We start from the raw sequence: 23,505 nt of genomic DNA, 5'->3' as shown, positions 1-23,505 counted from the left end.
TGTCTATGGTGATCGTAGATCCGCCTCTCCTCTTGGTGTAGAGGATGTCCACTGTCTATGGCGATGGTAGAGACTCCTCGCCTTTAGGTGTAGAGGATGTCCCCTGTCTATGGTGATAGTAGAACCGCCTCTCCTCTTGGTGTAGAGGATGCCCCCTGTCTATAGTGATGATAGAACCTCCTCTCCTCTAGGTGTAGAGGATGCCCCCTGTCTATGCTGATGGTAGAACCGCCTCTCCTCTTGGTGTAGAGGATGCCCCCTGTCTATAGTGATGATAGAACCTCCTCTCCTCTAGGTGTAAAGGATGCCCCCTGTCTATAGTGATGATAGAACCTCCTCTCCTCTAGGTGTAAAGGATGCCCCCTGTCTATAGTGATGGTAGAACCTCCTCTCTTCTAGGTGTAGAAGATGCACCATGTCTGTGGTGATTGTAGAACTGTTTCTCCTCCAGGTGTAGAGAATCCCCCCTGTCTACAGTGATGTTAGAACCTCCTACCCTATAGGCATAGAGGATGTCACCTGTCTATGGTAATGGTAGATCCTCCTCTCCTCTAGGTGTAGAGGATGCCCCCTGTCTATGGTGATGGTAGAACCTCCTCTCCTCTAGGTGTAGAGGATGCCCCCTGTCTATGGTGATGGTAGAACCTCCTCTCCTCTAGGTGTAGAGGATGCCCCCTGTCTATGGTGATGGCAGAACCTCATCTCCTCTAGGTGTAGAGGATGTCCCCTGTCTATGGTAATGGTATAACCACCTCTTCTCTAGGTGTAGAGGATGTCCCCTGTCTATGGTGATGGTAGATTCTCCTCTAGGTGTAGAGGATGTCTCCTGTCTATAGTGATGGTATAACCTCCTCTCCTCTAAGTGTAAAGGATGCCCCTGTCTATGGTAATGGTAGAACCACCTCTCCTCTAGTTGTAGATGATTCCCCCGTCTATGGTGATGGTAGAACCTCCTCTCCTCTAGGTGTAGAGGATGCCCCCTGTCTATGGTGATGGTAGAACAGCCTCTCCACTAGGTCTCTAGGGTAACTTTGTACTCTTAAATTCCACATTTGCTGGCTTAAAAATTCAAATCCGTCAAATACTACTGTAATTGCATTTTAACCGCAGTAAGGTGAAGGTTTTGTGGTTTTCCCATTTCTTCTTCTACTTCTATGATAAAAACTTGGTTAGAACCCTCAGAGCGCCTTTAACGTAAATGATATTAATATTATCTTTATTTTTATTTTTTTTCTTAGTTTGTTTGTTTTTCTAGGTGGGAATTTTTTTTATCGGGGCAACAGACTACCCTCATTTTACTTCCATTTTTGTCAGGGCAACTTACCTGTTATGAACACTATTATGCAGCCCCCTACCCCTTATTAACCCCATTTTACAGCCATTTTTGGGTGTTACAATTAAGTTCCCAAATTTTGACCAACCAGCTCATCAATACATATAACGGAACTCATCAGATTACTAATCATCTATCCGGGAGAGATAAGAGCTTGGAGGTTATTAGTAGATTATTTCTATAGATTCACCTTGTGTGGAGGATGATGCATCTGATGGTCTGTTTGGTGGCCATGAGAGATGGACATATCATGTAAGGCAGTAGCCAGGGACTGGACAGCCTGATACATACTTAAAGTGTTGTCATACAACATGCACTTAAATAATTGTACCCACGGTTCTGTTCCTTTACATTTCTTAAGACGTGTTTGATGTGTAGATTTGTACTTTTCATCTTTAGACTTTGATGCCGTTGAGCAACGAAAGAATTCAATAGAAATATCTCGAAGTAGAAGGTCCTCAGGATTCTTCAAGACAGAGGAATTCGTTAAGTAATTTTCCAGGTCTAAAGCTTTCCCTGGGTCCAGGTCAAAAGATAAACTGAGATTAACTACTGGTCTATTATGATAGCTGTTAAAGAAAGAAAATGGAGAGAAGTTTGGATTTAATATGAAGGTTCTGTCCTCTATCACATCTCTGAGTCTATTAAGAAAAAACAGTATATGATGAGAATGAGTTCCACATAATATAATGATCTTGGCAGAAGACTTCCTTATCTCCTCCCTGTATATTTCTTGCTTTTCCTTTTCTAAATATTTGATTGGATCTCCACATTGTAAGACAAAGGCCACACAGATGCCACGACTGGCGAGAAGATTGGTCAGTAATCGTGTCTCTCTATCCCCAGCGTCATCCTCCGAGGCGATAATTCCAACCCAGTTCCATCCAAGGTAGTTTAAAAAATGAGATATGAAGGAATAAGTTGTGGAGTCATCAGGAACGGTGCAGAAAAGGGCCGGGAACAGAGTCCTATCACTCAGCAATGTGTCTGTAGCTCCATAACTGATCTGTATTGTTAAAAAAGGACATTTATTATCTGTGAAATGGAATTAGAACATCATCAATATATTTGGGGGGAAGGGTGATCATTCTTCTGCATTCTGACTTTATATATGTAAAATATCTCTTTTTGTGAATGACCTTCTGTTCTTGTTGGGTAATACAGAGGTGGATCAGCCTTTGATCATTAATATATATTAGCAGCAAGAGGGTATCAATTAAAAAACAAGTTTATTAAATTACTTATTAAAAGTATCAATATTAAATGCAAAAGCTCACACCAGAGGTAACACGCCCCAATATCACACCCTAGTGGGGTCATGTACCGACAAAGTAATCAAATAATCAAACAATTATCAGGCACATTGAATATATCAAAGGAAAACTGCAAGTAATAACTAGATAAGTAAAGGACCATACCTGCTTCCTGTAGAGATCGGACCCGTCAGGGGTCCTGCTTACCCATCTCTTAGTCAGTCTCCAAAAAATACAGGGCTGGGGGGGAGTTACCTTTTCCTCTTTTTGATGGTAAGTTGGGGAGGGTGTGGTGCCCTAAAACACACTTGCCCTAACCCCCAGATAGACTCCCGCCCTTACAAGGGCAGTCCCAAGTACTTTCCCTTGTACTAACTACACACCACACCTCCCTGACGCGTTTCCACAACAGTTTCATCAGAGGGAGAAAATCCAAACAAAAGTCACCCTGAAAATAATGAGTACATATGCTTTAGAATGTACTTTATCAAACATCTCATCCCCTTTACTGGGGTCCAAGCCGCCTGTCATGCTTACCACGGTTCGGCAAAGTTAGTCCACCTGCGGCGTCTAGGTGGGGAAGGAGTGCCTACACCCACCGGTCTGTGCCCTTTGATCACACAGGGTTCTTGGCGTGTGACACCTCTAAAACATGTGTGGGCTTTATTTAAAAGCCCGCCCGTGCCGCCCTCCGTGACCTCACTGTATTGTAATTGGACTTACCGGCGTGTCGTCAGCATCCATTCATGTTCCCCAGAGTGTGTATCGTATGCTGACGATCAAACCGGAAGTACACCATACGTCACTTCCGGGTCGGCGGACGGGAGATACCGAGCTGTGTGTCGCCATGGCAACACCCATACAAGACGCGCCTGCGTCGTAATCTACAAGCAGCCGTCTTAGACTCTTAATAGTATGGCTAGAGCAACCTGATAACAGGGGAATAGAATTTTGATGCATGGCGTGAGCTAATCCTGTCTCCTCGTGCATCCAACCACCCAAACAACTTTAGTGACAGCATATAACAGGTATAGAAGCATTAATTAAACTAAGTCAATATTCAGATAGCAATACTGTATATCCTTAAAAATCGGGTTTAAGCTCATAAACTGGCCCATATCGGTGGGTGTGTATCGATCACTTATAAATGAACAGGGTAATTATATACCCCCATGGAATTTTTTACACGATAGAGGTTGACAGGGTATAGTCAGTCACATGCTCATATGTCAGGTAACCCATCTCCCTGCAAGACTGGCTACTTCTTTCTCGACACTAGTCAGGGGCATTATAATATAAAGCAGGCATAGTGTAGCTGGAGATTGAGACCTCTGGGAGCCACTGTATTTAGCAGATAAATCCACCTTGCTTCCCTCTGTAATACCCTCCGGTCCCAGTCTCCGCCCCTTGGTAACGGGTGTACGAGTTCAATCCCTGTGAATTTCACAACCGAGGCTTGACCGTTATGCATGGCCTGTACATGACGCGCAATTGGGGTATCACGGTTGTGTTCAATATCCCCAATATGGTCTCCAATTCTTCTGCGGAACTCTTGAATGGTTTTTCCTATATACTTGAGTCCGCATATGCACGTTGCCTTATAAATCACTCCTTTAGATCTACAATTAATAAAGTCTTCAAAGGAAAAGATCTTATTGCTGTTATTCCCGACAAAAGTTTTGCCTGTCATTAGAAAGGGACATGCTATACAGCCGCTGCATTTAAAACAGCCAGATATCTTGCGGTCAAGCCAAGTCCCCCTGGGAGTCGGAGCCACATAGTGACTATGGACCACTCTGTCCCGAATCGACCTACCCCGTCTGAAAGTCACCATGGGTCTGTTCCCTATTACATCCTCCAGATCTGGGTCCATCCTTAAGATGGGCCAGTGTTTGGCTAAGATTTTGCTAGCCGAATCTGCCCCATTGTCAAAGGTGCCAATCATTCTCATGATTCTTTGTGTCCCACTCTGTTCATCTGGTTTAGGGGTGAGAAGATCTTGTCTTCTCTTACCCGCAGCATGTTGGTATGCTGTCCGTAGACACTGCTCAGGGTATCCCCTTTTCTCTAAATCTTAAGTCATCTGCAAACCTTTTAAAATCATTCCTGTTCAAGCAATTGCGTTTCATCCTCAGGTATTGTCCCTTAGGGATACCTTTACATAGCGCTCGAGGGTGGTTACTTTCCCAACGCAATAGCGCATTAGTGGAGGATGGCTTACGAAAGACAGATGTCTGCAGACATCCCCTGTCGTCCTTTGTGATCAGTACATCTAAAAAGGGGAGTTGGTCCTTATGAATTTCACATGTTAAGCGAAGCCCCATGTTGTTCTTATCCAGGTTTTTAACAAATGTCTGGAAGGACTCCTTGTCCCCTCTCCACAGAACAAATATATCATCGATATATCTAAGGAAGAGTTCAACCCTCTCAATATCTGATGGGGGGGAGTCACCAAAAATCACGGTCTTCTCCCACCAGCCCAGGAGCAAATTTGCGTAGGTGGGAGCACATGGGCTCCCCATCGCAGTGCCCCTGAGCTGGTGGTAGAACTTCCTATCAAATAAAAAGAAATTGTGAGTGAGGGAAAATTGTAAAAGCTCCACAATAAATGCATTATGGGGGCCAAAATGTCTGCCCCTTGTGGATAAAAACGCCCCGATAGCCTCTATTCCTTTATTATGTGGTATTGAGGAGTTTAAAGCCTCCACATCAATACTTTAAAGATGTATTTCTTCGTCAACCTGGATCCCTTCAAGATGTCTAAGAAGGTCCGTTGTGTCTCTGATGTAAGATGGCAGTGCCAATACAAATGGTCTTAAGATCTTGTCTATATACACCCCAATATTTTGACAGAGTGAATTAACCCCCGACACGATGGGTCTCCCTTTTAGTGGATTTATACCTTTATGAATCTTGGGCAGGGTATAAAAGGTTGCTACTGTCGTGTATGCGGGGAGAAGGAACTTATGCTCTGTTTCAGAAATCAGTTTCTTCCCTAATGCTGTTTTTAATAAGTTCTTTCCTGTATGTCATGGTGGGGTTACCCTTCAGGGTATCATACCCAGTTTTATCCTTCAGAATATCCACGCAAATTTGATGGTATTGCATATTATCTAACACTACGACATTCCCGCCCTTATCTGAGGGCTTTATTACGATATGTGGGTCCTTCTCTAGCGTTCTCATTTCCTGTTTGGAGAGATTAAATTGTCTGTTGCATTTTGTCAGTAGTCGTAGGTCATGTTCGACTAGATCAACAAAAACGTCAATACATGAAATATCTGTCTTGGGAGGCATAGCTTTACTACTATCTCTCAGCGTTGTAAATGGTCCTAACTAGAGATAAGCGAACATGCTCGTCCGAGCTTGATGCTCGGTCGAGCATTAGGGTACTCGAAACTGCTCGTTGCTCGGACGAATACTTCGCCCGCTCGAGAAAATGGCAGCTCCCGCCGTTTTGCTTTTTGGCGGCCAGAAACAGAGCCAATCACAAGCCAGGAGACTCTGCACTCCACCCAGCATGACGTGGTACCCTTACACGTCGATAGCAGTGGTTGGCTGGCCAGATCAGGTGACCCTGGGATAGACTAGCCGCTGCCCGCGCTGCTCGGATCATTCTGTGTCTGGATGCCGCTAGGGAGAGAGCTGCTGCTGGTCAGGGAAAGCGTTAGGGTGTTCTATTAGCTTACTGTTAGGCAGGAGTGATTCTCAAAGAACCCAACAGCCCTTCTTAGGGCTACAATAACGTTCTACTTTTTTTATTTTAATTTGCATCTAGTACCATTTTGTGAGGAATTAGCAGGGGGACTTGCTACCGTTGTGTTTAGCTCTTAGTGGCACACATATCCATAGCAAAGACCGAAGTGGGAAAATTTAGTAGGGGATGGATTTCAATTAGGCACTAACTCAGTGTCATCTCATCTGGCATAGTAGTGTGCTTTGATACTTGGCTAGAAAATAGCCATAGGAGAATACAAAGAGCTTACTTACGCCTACAGTAGCGTTCTATATATTTGATTTCTGGTTGATCTGCTGGTGGCTGTACTTTCTGCAGTGCATGTACTAGCCAATTCTGAGCAATTTGTAGTGAGACTTGCGACCGCTGTGTTCTGCCCTTAGTGACGCACATATCCATAGCAAAGACCGAAGTGGGAAAATTTAGTAGGGGTTGGATTTCAATTAGGCACTAACTCAGTGTCATCTCATCTGGCATAGTAGTGTGCTTTGATACTTGGCTAGAAAATAGCCATAGCAATAGGATAGCATTGTTTGGTTTTAAAAACTCAAAAAAAAACAAAAAACACAAAAAAAAACAAAAAAAAGTAAAAAAAAAAATAAAGTTATAACTCTCATTTTAAAAATGTTTAACCCGAGGGCTAGGGGTAGAGGACGAGGGCGGGGACGTGGGCGTCCAACTACTGCAGGGGTCAGAGGCCGTGGTCCTGGGCGGGGTGAGACACCACCTGCTGATGAGGGAGCAGGGGAACGCCGCAGAGCTACACTCCCTAGGTTCATGTCTGAAATTACTGGGACTCGTGGTAGAGCACTGTTGAGGCCAGAACAGTGCGAACAGGTGATGTCGTGGATTGCTGACAATGCTTCGAGCAATTTGTCCACCACCAGTCAGTCTTCCACGCAGTCCACCCATGTCACCGAAATCGCCACTCCTCCAGCACCTGCACCTCAGCCTCCTCCCCCCCAGTCTGCCCCCTCCCAGGAAAATTTGGCATTTGAACCGGCATACTCTGAGGAACTGTTTTCTGGACCCTTCCCACAGTCACAAACCACTTGTCCGGTTGCTGCTGAGCAATTTTCCGATGCCCAGGTTTTCCACCAGTCACAGTCTGTGGGTGATGATGACCTTCTTGACGTAGTGGAAGTGTGTAAAGAGGTGTCCGACGATGAGGAGACACGGTTGTCAGACAGTGGGGAAGTTGTTGTCAGGGCAGGAAGTCCGAGGGGGGAGCAGACTGAGGGATCGGAGGATGATGAGGTGACAGACCCAAGCTGGGTTGAGAGGCCGGGTGAACACAGTGCTTCTGAGACGGAGGAGAGTCCTCGACCAGAACAGGTTGGAAGAGGCAGTGGTGGGGCCAGACGGAGAGGCAGGGCCAGAGCTGGTGCATCAGCGCCAAATGTGTCAACTAGTGAAGCTCCCGTGGCGAGGGCTCTTGCGGCGAGGGCTAGATCTTCAGAAGTCTGGAGGTTCTTTAAGGAAACACCGGATGACCGACGGACTGTGGTGTGCAACATTTGCCAAACCAGGCTCAGCAGGGGTTCCACCACTACTAGCTTAACTACCACCAGTATGCGCAGGCATATGAATGCTAAACACCCCACTCAGTGGCAACAAGCCCGTTCACCTCCGGCCATGCACACCACTGCTCCTTCCCCTGTGTCAGCTGCTAGTCAGCCCCCTGCCCAGGACCCTGCCACAAAAACCCCATCGTCGCCTCCACAGCATCCACCAGCGTTCAGCTCTCCATACCCCAGACGCTGGAGCGGAAACGCAAATATAGTGCAACCCACCCGCACGCCCAAGCCCTTAATGTGCACATCTCCAGATTGCTTAGCCTGGAGATGCTGCCCTATAGGCTAGTAGAGACCGAGGCCTTTCGCAACCTCATGGCGGCGGCCGCCCCTCGGTATTCGGTCCCCAGCCGCCACTACTTTTCCCGATGTGCCGTCCCAGCCCTGCACCAGCACGTGTCAGACAACATCATCCGTGCCCTGACCAACGCCGTTTCTGACAAGGTCCACCTGACCATGGACACGTGGACGAGTGCTGCCGGGCAGGGCCACTATATATCGCTGACGGCACATTGGGTTAACTTGGTGGAGGCTGGGACCGAGTCTGACCCTGGGGCTGCTCATATACTGCCGACGCCGAGGATTGCGGGGCCTACCTCGGTCCAGGTGTTTCAGGCCTACTATGCCTCCTCCTCCTCCCACCCCTCCTCCACCTCCTCCTCCGAACTACCATCCGTGGGCACGGCGCCATCAGTCGGTAGCTCTAGGCACAGCAGCAGTGCCGTCGCTAAGCGACAGCAGGCGGTGCTCAAACTGCTGAGCCTAGGCGACAAAAGGCACACCGCCCAAGAGCTATTACAGGGCATCACGGCGCAGACTGATCTGTGGCTGGCACCGCTGAACCTCAAGCCGGGAATGGTTGTGTGTGACAACGGCCGTAACCTGGTGGCGGCTCTGCAACTCGGCAGACTGACACATGTGCCATGCCTGGCCCATGTGTTAAATCTGATAGTTCAGCGTTTCCTCAAGACATACCCCAATCTGTCTGATTTGCTCACGAAGGTGCGCCGCATCTGTGCGCATTTCAGGAAGTCCAGCCCAGATGCTGCCACTCTCAGGGCAGCGCAGCGCCGCCTCCAACTGCCCGCTCACCGACTGTTGTGCGACGTGCCCACGAGGTGGAATTCAACACTGACCATGTTATCCAGAGTTTACCAGCAGCGCAGAGCGATTGTAGACTGCCAGATGTCAACTTCCACCAGAACTGGTAGTCAGGTCAGTCAGCTTCCTCAAGTCTACAATGAGGAGTGGACGTGGATGTCTGATATCTGTCAGGTGCTGAGTAACTTTGAGGAGTCAACACAGATGGTCAGTGGCGATGCCGCCATCATCAGCCTCACCATCCCGCTGCTTGGCCTGTTGAAAAACTCTCTGGTCAGCATGAAGTCGGAAGCTTTGCGCTCGTCACAAGAGACAGGGGAAGAATATTCCCTTGTTGATAGCCAAAGCACCCTCAGGTCTGTTTCTCAGCGCATATCGGAGGAGGTGGAGGTGGAGGAGGATGAGGAGGAAGAGGAGGAGAATGTTGGCGAGACACAAGAGGGGACCATTGTTGAGTCCTTCACTGTTCAGCGTGTATGGGCAGAAGAAGAGGAGTTGGAGGAGTTGGAGGAGGAGGAAATGGACAGTCAGGCCAGTGAGGGGAGTGAATTCTTACGCGTTGGTACTCTGGCGCATATGGCAGATTTCATGCTAGGCTGCCGATCCCGTGACCCTCGCGTTCAAAGAATTTATTCCAGCACCGATTACTGGGTATTCACTCTCCTGGACCCACGGTACAAGCAAAATCTTCCCACTCTCATCCCTGCAGAGGAAAGGAGTGTGAGAATGCATGAATACCAGCAGGCCCTGGTGCACAAGCTGAAACAGTATTTCCCTTCTGACAGCGCTAGCGGCAGAGTGCGTAGTTCTGCGGGACAAGTAGCGAGGGAGAGTAGGCGAGCAGGCAGCTTGTCCAGCACTGGCAAGGGTACGCTTTACAAGGCTTTTGCCAGCTTTATGTCACCCCAGCAAGACACTGTCACCTGTCCCCAGTCTCGGCAGAGTAGGGCTGATCTTTACAGAAAGATGGTGAGGGAGTACGTAGCTGACCATACCATCGTCCTAAATGATCACACAGCTCCCTACAACTACTGGGTTTCAAAGCTGGACATGTGGCACGAACTGGCGCTGTACGCCTTGGAGGTTCTTGCCTGCCCTGCCGCTAGCGTCTTGTCCGAGCGGGTTTTCAGTGCAGCTGGTGGCATCATCACCGATAAGCGTACACGCCTGTCGACTGACAGCGCTGACAGGCTGACGCTTATTAAAATGAATAAAGGCTGGATTTCTCAGAATTTCCAATCTCCACCAGGTGAAGGAAGCTCAACCTGAATAATTGATCCACTCCTCCTCCTCCTCATTTTCCTCCTTCTCCTCCTCTTTGTACAGTAAAGCAGAGGAAAATGGCTATTTTTTGACAGGGCCCACTGGCTCTTGCTATAGTACTTCATGCATTTAATTTTTCTGGAGGGCCACCTACCCGGTCCTCTGTTTGAAACAATTTTTGTGAGTGCCACATACAGGCACTCAATCTATTCCATTTAACTGGAGGGCCACCTACCTGCTCCTCTGGTTTGAAACATTTTTGGGACTGCCACATACAGGCACTCAATCTATTCCATTTTACTGGAGGGCCACCTACCTGCTCCTCTGGTTTGAAAAATTTTTGGGACTGCCACATACAGGCACTCAATCTATTCCATTTTACTGCAGGGCCACCTACCTGCTCCTCTGGTTTGAAACATTTTTGGGACTGCCACATACAGGCACTCAATCTATTCCATTTTACTGGAGGGCCACCTACCTGCTCCTCTGGTTTGAAAAATGTTTGGGACTGCCACATACAGGCACTATCCAAATTAAATTGTCTCCATAGCAGCCTCCACACGTTGTCTCCATTGCTACCTCCAAAAGTCGTCCATATAGCTGCCTCCATACATCGTCCCTTTATCAAACGAGGTGTGTCAGGCAGAAATTTGGGTTGTTTTCATGGATTCCACATCAAAGTTGTTAACTTTGTCGCCACCCTGCTGTGTTATCCACAAAATATACTGGCAAACTTTTACCATTTAGGGATATTATTTCAGCGCTTCTTGCGCATCTGTTTACATTCCCCTCACCCGGCATATCCTAAACTTATAAGAACGCTACTACACTTGATCTTATACAAAAGGTTCTTAGAAGTGCTGTTTGGGGAGTAGCCTAGAGACAGGGGCTTGGATTGGCGAAAGCTCGCCTGGCAGCGGAGCGCCAGCTCCATGCGCATCATGCGCTTCTTGCGCATCTGTTTACATTCCCCTCACCCGCCATATCCCAAACTTATAAGAACGCTACTACACTTAACTTGGTGCAGGCTGGGACCGAGTCTGACCCTGGGGCTGGTCATATACTGCCGACGCAGAGAATTGCGGGGCCTACCTCGGTCCAGGTCTCAAAGGCCTACTATACCTCCTCCCCCCCCTCCTCCACCTCCTCCTCCTCCGAATTACCATCCGTGGGCATGGCGCCATCAGTCGGTAGCTCTAGGCACAGCAGCAGTGCCGTCGCTAAGCGACAGCAGGCGGTGCTGTAACTGCTGAGCCTAGGCGATAAAAGGCACACCGCCCAAGAGCTATTACAGGGCATTCCACATCAAAGTTGTTAACTTTGTCGCCACCCTGCTGTGTAATCCACAAAATATACTTGCAAACTTTTACCATTTAGGGATATTATTTCAGCGCTTCTTGCGTATCTGTTTACATTCCCCTCACCCGCCATATCCTAAACTTATAAGAACGCTACTACACTTGATCTTATACAAAAGGTTCTTAGAAGTGCTGTTTGGGGAGTAGCCTAGAGACAGGGGCTTGGATTGGCGAAAGCTCGCCTGGCTGCAGAGCGCCAGCTCCATCCCAAGATCCAACTAACATAGTTGCAGCACCTTTAATCTACTACTAGTTCACTGCCTCCATAATAATAATAATAATAATAATAATCTTTATTTATATAGCGTCATCATATTCTGTAGCGCTTTACAAATCATAGGAAACAAATACAAATGTAATGTAACAGAGCACAACATTTGTATGGAACAACAGGAGTGAGGTCCCTGCTCGCCAGAGCTTACGGTTTATGAAGATGATGGGGTAACACGAGGTAAAAGAATATTTAATGGTCAAGCCATTCTTCTTAGGGAATAGAAAAAAATATAATAAATGGAATTGCTGTCGCTTGAACCACTCAGCCGTCATCTTATATACCAGGTCCAGGCTGAATGGGACTGCAGAGAAGTCTGGTGCCTGTTGGTTGCTGGATAACAGATGGGAGAACGACACAGGACGGGTTAGTAGAAGAGTTAAAACTTCATGCAGTTAATGAGTGTTATAGGCTTGCCTAAAGAAATGGGTTTTAAGAGCACGTTTGAAACTTTGGAGGTTAGGTATTAGTCTGATAGTCCGGGGCAGAGCATTCCATAGAATTGGTGCAGCTCTAGAGAAGTCTTGGAGACGCGAGTGGGAGGTCCGCACTAGGGTAGAGGTTAATCTAAGATCACTGGCGGATCTAAGAGCACGGGTTGGGCGATAGACTGAGATAAGAGAGGAGAGGTAGGGGGGTGCAGCATTATACAGAGCTTTATGGATGAGGGTTATTATTATTTTAAACTGTATTCGAAAGGAGACTGGCAGCCAGTGCAGCGACTGGCATGAACTGTAAGCATACATGGTCCCCTTATCAAACGAGCTGTGTCAGGCAGAATTTTGGGTTGTTTTCATGGCTTCCATGTTAACTTTGTCGCCACCCTGCTGTGTAATCCACAAAATATACTGGCAAACTTTTATCATGTACCGATATTATTTGAGCGCTTCTTGCTCACCTCCTTTGGTTCCTCTCTGACACCCATTGGTTTGAAGCCTGAGTCCAATTAGGGTATGTCGCCATGCCACTCTCTAGCCTGCTGCCGCTGCCTCTGCATGCCGTCCCCTATAGTGTCAGGGTCAATTATTGGATGTTTTAGATGCTATCTAGCTTCATTCTGTCACTCTGTCATGGCCATGCTGTTGCCCATAATTTTGGCATAATGGTGCGATTAGGCAGCCTCAGAGGCATCCATGCATGCTGCCCCTGCTGTTTCCTGTCCATTTCCGTGGTGTTTCCATCCTTTTCTGAGGTTCCCAGGTGTTTGGCCAAGCTTCCCTGTGCAGAGCCTTGGTCCCCTTGAAAAATGCTCGAGTCTCCCATTGACTTCAATGGGGTTCGTTATTCGAGACGAGCACTCGAGCATCGGGAAAAGTTCGTCTCGAATAACGAGTACCCGAGCATTTTAGTGTTCGCTCATCTCTAGTCCTAACCCCCTCATATTCGAGTCATCTTCCAGACTTTGTAACAATCTAACCTCTTCTAACATCTCGGTCGGGATGCCTAGGTCTGTACTCAACTTTTTATCTTTCCTTTTAAAGAATTTGTGCCAGCCTAGTCTTCTAGCAAAGAGGTGTAGATCTTTCGTCCAAGTAAACGGGTCAAAGTCTGTGGTGGGGACATTGAGGCCTTTCTTTAGGATTCCTATCTCCTCTATAGTCAGGGGTCTTGATGATAGGTTTATTACCTGGGATTCTGAGGTGGATTCCGATTCCTCAGAGGGTAAGCTGTTTCTAAAAAATGTTGCTGGGGGGGTTGTGTATATGTGTTTGGTCTACCTCTTCCTCTCCCTGTTCCTCTAGATTTTTGTCCACCCTTTCTCCCCCTTCCTCTACTCTCTGTTTCTGACAGATCGGTATCGGTGGATGACAAGTCCGTTTGGGGCAGATTCGGCTAGGAAAATCTTAGCCAAACACTGGCCCATCTTAAGGATGGACCCAGATCTGGAGGATGTAATAGGGAACAGACCCATGGTGACTTTCCGACGGGGTAGGTCGATTCGGGACATAGTGGTCCATAGTCACTATGTGGCTCCGACTCCCAGGGGGACTTGGCTTGACCGCAAGATATCTGGCTGTTTTAAATGCAGCGGCTGTATAGCATGTCCCTTTCTAATGACAGGCAAAACTTTTGTAGGGAATAACAGCAATAAGATCTTTTCCATTAAAGACTTTATTAACTGTAGATCTAAAGGAGTGATTTATATGGCAACGTGCATATGCGGACTCGAGTATATAGGAAAAACCATTCAAGAGTTCCGCAGAAGAATTGGAGACCATATTGGGGATATTGAACACAACCGTGATACCCCAATTGCGCGTCATGTACAGGCCATGCATAACGGTCAAGCCTCGGTTGTGAAATTCACAGGGATTGAACTCGAACACCCGTCACCAAGGGGTGGAGACTGGGACCGGAGGGTATTACAGAGGGAAGCAAGGTGGATTTATCTGCTAAATACAGTGGCTCCCAGAGGTCTCAATCTCCAGCTACACTATGCCTGCTTTATATAATAATGCCCCTGACTAGTGTCGAGAAAGAAGTAGGCAGTCTTGCAGGGAGATGGGTTACCTGACATATGAGCGTGTGACTGACTATACCCTAGGTCATATGGTCATTCTGTCAACCTCTATCGTGTAAAAAATTCCATGGGGGTATATGCTTACCCTGTTCATTTATAAGTGATCGATACACACCCACCGATATGGGCCAGTTTATGAGCTTAAACCCGATTTTTAAGGATATACAGTATTGCTATCTGAATATTGACTTAGTTTAATTAATGCTTCTATACCTGTTATATGCTGTCACTAAAGTTGTTTGGGTGGTTGGATGCACGAGGAGACAGGATTAGGTCACGCCATGCATCAAAATTCTATTCCCCTGTTATCAGGTTGCTCTAGCCATACTATTAAGAGTCTAAGACGGCTGCTTGTAGATTACGACGCAGGCGCGTCTTGTATGGGTGTTGCCATGGCGACACACAGCTCTGTATCTCCCGTCCGCCGACCCGGAAGTGACGTATGGTGTACTTCCGGTTTGATCTTCAGCATACGATACACACTCTGGGGAACATGAATGGATGCTGACGACACGCCGGTAAGTCCAATTACAATACAGTGATGTCACGTAGGAGAGCACGGGCAGGCTTTTAAATAAAGCCCACACATGTTTTAGAGGTGTCACATGCCATGAACCCGGCGTGATCAAAGGGCACAGACCGGTGGGTGTAGGCACTCCTTCCCCACCTAGACGCCGCAGGTGGACTAACTTTGCCGAACCGTGGTAAGCATGACAGGCGGCTTGGACCCCAGTAAAGGGGATGAGATGTTTGATAAAGTACATTCTAAAGCATATGTACTCATTATTTTCAGGGCGACTTTTGTTTGGATTTTCTCCCTCTGATGAAACTGTTGTGGAAACGCGTCAGGGAGGTGTGGTGTGTAGTTAGTACAAGGGAAAGTACTTGGGACTGCCCTTGTAAGGGCGGGAGTCTATCTGGGGGTTAGGGCAAGTGTGTTTTAGGGCACCACACCCTCCCCAACTTACCATCAAAAAGAGGAAAAGGTAATTCCCCCCCAGCCCTGTATTTTTTGGAGACTGACTAAGAGATGGGTAAGCAGGACCCCTGATGGGTCCGATCTCTACAGGAAGCAGGTATGGTCCTTTACTTATCCAGTTATTACTTGCAGTCTTCCTTTGATATATTCAATGTGCCTGATAATTGTTTGATTATTTGATTACTTTGCCCGTACATGACCCCACTAGGGTGTGATATTGGGGCGTGTTACCTCTGGTGTGAGCTTTTGCATTTAATATTGATACTTTTAATAAGTAATTTAATAAACTTGTTTTTTAACTGATACCCTCTTGCTGCTAATATAGATGATACATAGTGGTAATGGACATTTAAAGTTCTAGTAGCGGAGGTTAGTTGAATTTTATATAACCCTGACTTGCATACAAGATGCCTATAAAGATAAATAAAAAGAGGAAGAAGAGGTCTACGTAAAAACACAATTTGTTCTTGAGTCTATTCCTAATTCTTTTCTCTCTCTTTCCCTTCTTCTTTTTTATTTATTTATCTATTTATTTATTTTTATATTTAATATTTATCTTTTTCTCTTCATCAATGTGATTGATGGATGAGTAACGGTGGGTGGAATATGAAAGACAGATAAAAACCGCAGTACCTGCACCAATCAATCTGTCACTCAAATCCTCTTTCGTACATGTGATAGCTACAATACAGCGATAATTAATCAGTCCAAAATAGGTATATGCACAAATACACCGTGTTGTGCTAAATGTGGAGGTGTGTGAACAGTAGGTTACTGCATGGATACCTGGAGGAGGGAGAAAGCAAACTTGTTGGTAGAATATGAGGCACGTCCTCCTGGGTCCTGGCCTGTTGTGTTTTGATAAATCCACGGAAACGGTTCTCCAGAAGTATTTTCCCAAGGCAATCCAATGTAGCGTTCCTAGACTTGGGGATCGCTGTTGCACATGGAGTAGAGCCCCGGCTGGTGGCTACTGCTCCATATACAGTTCTGATGCGATCCGTGTGGTGATGTCACCAAGTACGGTAAGTCCAGAGAGACAAACTTGCTCCTACGCGTTTCGAAGACTACTGCCTTCTTCGTCAGGGAATTGTGTCACTGTGCATAAGGTGTGCTTTATAGCGATGGACCGTCTAGGTAAGTGCATTTATACCAGAAGTATATAAAATGTGTATTTCTGCATGTTTCCATACAAATAAAAACGTTTTATTTAATTTTTATCAACTAAAAACTGTGATTATACTGGTGCATATTAAAAATATATAAAACTGTTGCTTATTATTAGGTAGTAAGGTTTTTCGGCTGTTTATTTAAAAATATTTAATAATAATCTTGTATGTAGTATACCTAGCACACCCATATTATATTCTGAAGTTAAAAATGTTGAGATACCCGAATTGCTCTTACAAAAATGCTAATAATTCTATCTCCTGATTTAGTCCTTCGGGTGCTGGAGAATCAAGTCAAAAGATCCATCTACTTTCTGTCCTTGACATCTGGGAGATATAATTTCCTCCTCTCCAGCTGGGAATAACTTTTTCTATAGCAAAAAACTTTGAACCATCAAATTGTTTTTGATGGAATAGTCTATAATGTTTAGATAAGGGGTGTTCTTACGGTGCCTTTGTAATATTGCGTTTATGCTCATTAATACGTTTTTTCTCTTAGTTACGTTAATACATTTTCTCTTAGTACGACCCACATAAAGTTTGTTACAGGGGCATATAATACAGTGTATAACTCCCTTGGTAGAAGAGTTCATGTGGTTTTTGATCTTATATTTCTCTGCACATGTAATGGGTCCAAAAGTTTTAATCACCTTTTTGTTTTTAGAGATTTTACATGCATTGCAATTTGTAAAGGGAAAAAAACCCATTAGTTTGTAAAAAGTTTTTCTGTGTACAGCTTTGTTCTGAATTTTTATTGTTGTGATTCTTTATAGCTGGTGCTATTAAGGTCCAATATTTCTAGCCTTTTTAAAAAAATGAATCTGGGTTTCTTTGACAACTGTTGTCCAATGACCTTGTCCTGGAATAGAACATTCCAACGACGTTGTGCAATCCGTTTGAGGATTTCCCAATCTTGTGTATACTGGGTTACAATAGGGACTTTTATTATGGAAGCATTTATTTCCTCCGCATGGTGTTTTTTAATTGGGTCTCTTTATTTCCCTTTTCCTCAAATTTTTTCTGGAGTATTTTGGCTTCCTCTCTGAATATTGTTAAGTCAGTGCAATTTCTACGATGGCGAAGATACTGGCTTTTTGGAATTGCATCCAACCATATCGGAAGGTGGCGACTCGTTTTTAGAATAAAACTGTTGCTATCCGTGGGTTTATTGAAGGTCTTAGTTTCAATATTCCCATTATCAATATAGATGGTTAGGTCCAAAAAGTTTACACTTGTCTGACTATATGTTGGTGTAAATTCCAAGAAATAATCATTCTTGTTTATTTGATTTAAAATTTTTTGAAGGGATTCCTCTCCCCCAGACCAGATAAACAGCACATCGTCTATAAATCTATGCCAGAGGACCAGATTCGCCTGTGGGGAAAATATATCGATCCTCCCTTCTCCCCACATATAAATTGGCATAGCTTGGTGCGAACTTGATCCCCATGGCCGTGCCCCATGTCTGGAGATAAAAGGAGTCATCATATTTAAAGTAATTGTGGGTCAAAATAAACATGATGCAGTCCCCTATATATTTGATTTGTCTTTCTAGTAATAATCCTGATTTGCTCAGAAAGTATTCTGCCGAATTACGTCCTTTGTTGTGTTCAATAACGGTTTACAATGATGTTACGTCTAGAGCACCAATGATAAAATGTTGTTCCCACTTAATTGTGTCCAAAATTTGTAGGACATGTTTAGTATCCTTTAGATACGCGGGGAGTTTCTGTACTTGAGGCTGTAACAGGTTATCTATGTATTCGGATAGATTGAATGTAAGGCATCCGATCCCCGATATAATGGGTCTTCCAGGAGTATGGTTTCCGATTTGTGAATCTTTGGAATGTGGTACATGACCGGAATCCGTGGTGTCAAAATTTTTGATATATTGAGCTTCTTTTTTGTTTAGAATGTTTAGCATCACACCACTTTTCACTAAATCCCCCAATTCTCTTTTGAAGCCATTGGAAGGATCAGATTTTAATTTTAGATATGTGCGCTCGTCTCCCAGCAAGCGTTTCTCTTCTTTATGGTAATCGTAGGCGTTTTAGACCACTATACTACCTCCTTTGTCCATGGGATGGACAATTATATTGTTGTTTTTCTGTAATGTAATAATGGCTTTTTGTTCTTTTTGGTTAAGATTGCCCCTATATCTCTCTCTATTCTTGTCTTTAACGTTCTTAATATCCCTTACAACCGGTTTTGAAATACTTTAAATGCCTCAGAATACTTATTTGATGGATTAAAATTCGACTTAGGTTTTAATGATGTGTGAATGATTTGGTCTGCAGTATCGGGTAAACTACTGGTTGCTGTTTTTCTAATAAAATGTTTTCTTAAAATTTTTTTTATCCCAATAAATGCATCGAATCTGTCGAATCGTGCTGTAGGGGCAAATTTCAATCCCTTATTTAATAATCTAATTTCTCCCTCTGTTAATGTATGGTCACTGAAATAAAAAAATTTTTGTCTTGTATCCATTATATTGTTATTTTTAGTTTTAGACTCTATTCTTGTCGCCATTTTCTTTTTGGCGAGTTTCCCCGCTCTTTGTCCACTGTTTTTCTTTTTGGTCGCCTGAAAATTTTTTGGTTCATTACAATTGCTTCGGTGTATTTTGTTTATTTTTTTGTTTGTGATCTTGTTTCAATATTTTTGTTTGCCGATTCTTTTTCTTCAATTTGTACATCTTTCTGCTTATTTGTAGTTTATTTGTAGTAATATTTTTGGTCTTAATCATTTTACCCTCCTTATTAGTTATTTGTTTTACCTTATGTGCATATATTCCCTTTCTGGGGTTTCTTCAATATCAATATTGTCACATAAGATGTCATATCTATTAGAAGTTGAGATAGGTGTGCGAGTCTCATTTACTACTGATGTTCTTTCCTGATTTATTATGATTCTAGGTTCTAATGGCACACGCTGCTCTAATACTGAATTGGTTTGGTCTTCTATAGATATAATAGACTCAGTGGGGCAGATTTACTTACCTGGTCCGTTCGCAATCCAGCGGCGGGTTCTCTGCGGTGGATTCGGGTCCGGCCGGGATTCACTAAGGTAGTTCCTCCGACGTCCACCAGGTGGCGCTGCTGCGCTGAAGTTCCCGGAGGCCCGCTGGAATGCCCTGAAATTCACCGGCCAATACCTAGTGAAGGTAAGCGCAATTTTCGCTACACATTTTTTTTTAAATGCGGCGGTTTTCCCGAATCTGTTGGGTTTTCGTTCGGCCACGCCCCCGATTTCCGTCGCGTGCATGCCGGTGCCGATGCACCAAAATCCAATCGCGTGCGCCAAAAACCCGGGGCAATACAGGGAAAATTGGCGCAAATCGGAAATATTCGGGTAACACGTCGGGAAAACGCGAATCGGGCCCTTAGTAAATGACCCCCAGTGTGTGTTGTGATGTCAAGATTGGTTAAGTCTTGTTCAAGATCATCAATTGTATTATACACATTCGATGTAGCTCCCAGACTAATCGCTGTGCTATCAATTTTTATCAATATCTAGATTTTCTACATGTGGGACCGAATCTCTCAGAAACTTGCGTTTCTTTTTCTCAGCAATTTTCTGTTCTCTAAAAACAAAAAGGTGATTAAAACTTTTGGACCCATTACATGTGCAGAGAAATATAAGATCAAAAACCACATGAACTGTTCTACCAAGGGAGTTATATACTGTATTATATGCGCCTGTAACAAACTTTATGTGGGTCGTACTAAGACAAAATTAACAAAACGTATTAATGAGCATAGACGCAATATTACAAAGAGACTGGAAGAACACCCCTTATCTAAACATTATAAATAGAGATGAGCGAGTATACTCGTCTGAGCTTGATGCTCGTGCAAGTATTAGAGTACTCGAAACAGCTCGTTGCTCGGACGAGTATTTCCCCTGCTCGAGATCGAGCATTTAATTAAGAAAAGACAGTGAAGAACAGGGAAGAATACAATTAAAACAGTGACCACAGTGAACACAGGATCTTTTAAGTGAAGAACACATTGAAAGAACACAGTGAAGAACAGATTGCAGATGTTCTTAACATCTGCTCACTTAGCCGAAGACACTAGCGCCGACTCTGGTTCAGGCATGCAGGAGTGGAGGCTGAAGTGAAGCGGGCGGGGGCTGAAGCGGGCATCATGGAGCGGAGCGGGCATGGAGACGCGGAGTGGGCATCATGGAGCGGGTATGGAGGAGCAGAGCGGGGGTTGGAGAGGGCATGGAGGAGCAGAGCGGGGCTGGAGCGGGCATGGAGGAGCGGAGCGGGGCTGAAGTGGAGACTGGAGCGGAGTGGGCTGGAGCAGGACCAACAGCACAGAAAGAACACAGTGAAGAACACTTTGCAGATGTTCCGAACATCTGCTAACTTATCGGAAGACACGTGCGCCGAATGGTGTTCTTCACAATAGTATATGAAGAACATTGGGGCAGATTTACTTACCCGGTCCATTCGCGATCCAGCAGCGTGTTCTCTGCAGTGGATTTGGGTCTTCCGGCGATTCACTAAGGCAGTTCCTCCGACGTCCACTAAGTGTCACTGCTGCACGGAAGTCCGCCGAGGCCCGCCAGAGTTCACGATCCTATACTTGGTGAAGGTAAGTGCGGCTGTTTCTCAGAATCCGTCGGGTTTTCGTTCGGCCACGCCCCCCGATTTCCGTCGCGTGCATGCCGGCGCCGATGCACCACAATCCGATTGCGTGCGCCAAAAAACCCGGGGAAATACAGGGAAAATCGGCGCAAATCGGAAATATTCGGGTAACACGTTGGGAAAATGCGAATCGGGCCCTTAGTAAATGACCACCATTATGTGTGAAGAACACATTGCAGATGTATGGAAACATCTGCAATGTGTTCTTCACACATATTGTAGCCGCCGGCCAGGGCTCTATTCCATGTGCAACAGCGATCCCCAAGTTTAGGAACGCTACATTGGATTGCCTTGGGAAAATACTTCTGGAGAACCGTTTCCGTGGATTTATCAAAACACAACAGTCCGGGACCAAGGAGGACATGCCTCATATTCTACCAACAAGTTTGCTTTCTCCCTCCTCCAGGTATCCATGTATTAACCTACTGTTCACACACCTCCACATTTAGCACAACGCAGGGTGTATTTGTGCATATACCTATTTTGCACTGATTAATTATTGCTGTATTGTAGCTATCACATGTACGAAAGAGGATTTGAGTGACAGATTGATTGGTGCAGGTACTGCGGTTTTTATCTTGTTTTTAGTGGTTCTATCTAGGATCCATATTGAAGTGGGGTGCAGGTCACCACTTTTGTTACCAGCGACATCTTAAAATCATTTTTTACTAATCCTAGGGTTGCGCCAAACTCGATTTATCATGGAATATGAAAGACCTTAGGCTTCAGAGGTCTGATGGAATATTATGTAGGGGAGTGAGGGAGAAAAAAAACGTTCATTATAAAATTTATGGCGATTATTTGCTGAAATTTGCTTACAGTAAGTAATCCCTCTAAAGGACATTTATCATCAGTTTCAATGAATCACAGTTTTTATGTATGTCTTGTTATTTTACCATTTTTGTAACCTATTAGCATTGTGCCTTTTGAATATTAAATTGTCATTTAATAAGTTCTTTCTCTGTGAAGAGAAGTGAATGTCTGCTAAGCCGTGTTACTCTGTGAGTGTCTGTGTGCAAGCTTTAGCTAGAGTCAATGTGTGTCCAGGTGAGCTGTATGGCATCTAGAAGAGTGTATCTGGGTGTATGTGTGTGGTCCTGGTTTAGGCATCTCATAAGCTGAAATTGCGAATTGTGGCGGTGAGGAAGTGTAGGGAATACGGATGTGACTGCATCAGGGAGTAGAGTGGCTCAGTGCATTGGCGTTCCATAGGCATGTAAGTGCCAGGGCGGCAAATAGTGTGGTTGTGTAGTAGTCACAGACACCTTTTTGTTTAGTTTTCCTGACACAATCAGAAGCTGGGTGCTAGGGCAGTGGAAATTAGCGTAGAGACACCATCTGTGTTGGTGGGTATTTATGGGCTAAATGGTGAGGCTCCCTAGTGCAGAAGCAGAAAGTAATTGGACTCAAGAGTGGTGGATCATTATAGGCAGTAATTGTCTTCAAAGTCCTACATGATTTTGCTAATGCTGCTAATAGGGGGATGTAACTTTGGATCAGTACAGGGAAGTCATATCACATATCATGGTACATTTTTATATAGTCTGACCATATGACTGACCTGTGTGTACGGATATATCCCCAGGAGCTGAGCTATCGGTAAAGTGGTGGATGTGAAATGATCTCCGATAAAACCCACAACCTTCTTCTTCCGAGTGCAGGAATAATTAGGGACAAGGTATCCGGGTCCGGATAATATTTGTATTATGCTCTTTATCGCAACCTTGTAATCTGAACACGAGTCATAGATGTGATATCCCAGAGTCAGGTTTGGGAGAATAGAAGGATTTTTATTGATTTCATCAACAGCGTAAAAGAAAGCCACAAGATTCTTATAGTAAGGAACGTGGAGACTGCAAAATAAAGAGAAGAATGTGAAAAGCCTAAAAGTAAGTAAAGAAGTGTCGGGAGGACACCATCTCCATGTAGAGGACATAGACATCTGTTGGAGGTTGATGCTCTCCATGCAGTCGCACTCCTCACCTATATGGTCATTTTGTATTAAAAATGTGTAACGCAATTTATAATATTTTGTGGTGGCGGCTGTAGAGTAAAGGTAAAACAGTAATGTAATGTAAAATGTACCAACCCGGTCAGGGCAACCAATTTAACACCTAGAAACCGAATTGCATCATTTTACCCTTTATGTATAGCAGTGGCCTATAATCTTATAGATAGTTTAATTTCACCCTATTGAATGTCTCACAAATCCGCAATGTGTAGAGCCCCCCTGAGTAGTTCTATTAGTCTGACAAAGCTTGAGTTATATAGATCAGCAGTGATCCCCTGT

The 23,505-nt window shown here is 44.9% G+C and overlaps 1 protein-coding gene across 1 annotated transcript in view; it reads right to left on the bottom strand.

Annotated features, from left to right (window-relative positions):
- LOC140070301 (vomeronasal type-2 receptor 26-like) overlaps nucleotides 1–23,181 on the bottom strand; it is a 28,913-nt gene extending 5,732 nt beyond the window's left edge. The window contains exons 1-3 of the mRNA XM_072116653.1: nucleotides 23,132–23,181; nucleotides 22,777–23,068; nucleotides 1,665–2,339 (exon numbers count right to left, since the gene is read on the bottom strand). Of these exons, the coding sequence (XP_071972754.1) occupies nucleotides 1,665–2,339; nucleotides 22,777–23,068; nucleotides 23,132–23,181 (1,017 nt within the window). The remainder of the gene's footprint in view (nucleotides 1–1,664; nucleotides 2,340–22,776; nucleotides 23,069–23,131) is intronic.
- Nucleotides 23,182–23,505: the final 324 nt, after the last annotated feature.

Source organism: Engystomops pustulosus, chromosome 7, assembly GCF_040894005.1.
Source record: "Engystomops pustulosus chromosome 7, aEngPut4.maternal, whole genome shotgun sequence".
Lineage (NCBI taxonomy): Eukaryota > Metazoa > Chordata > Amphibia > Anura > Leptodactylidae > Engystomops > Engystomops pustulosus.
Note: the sequence above shows the minus strand (reverse complement) of the source record. Positions and strands in the feature narration are given on the sequence as shown.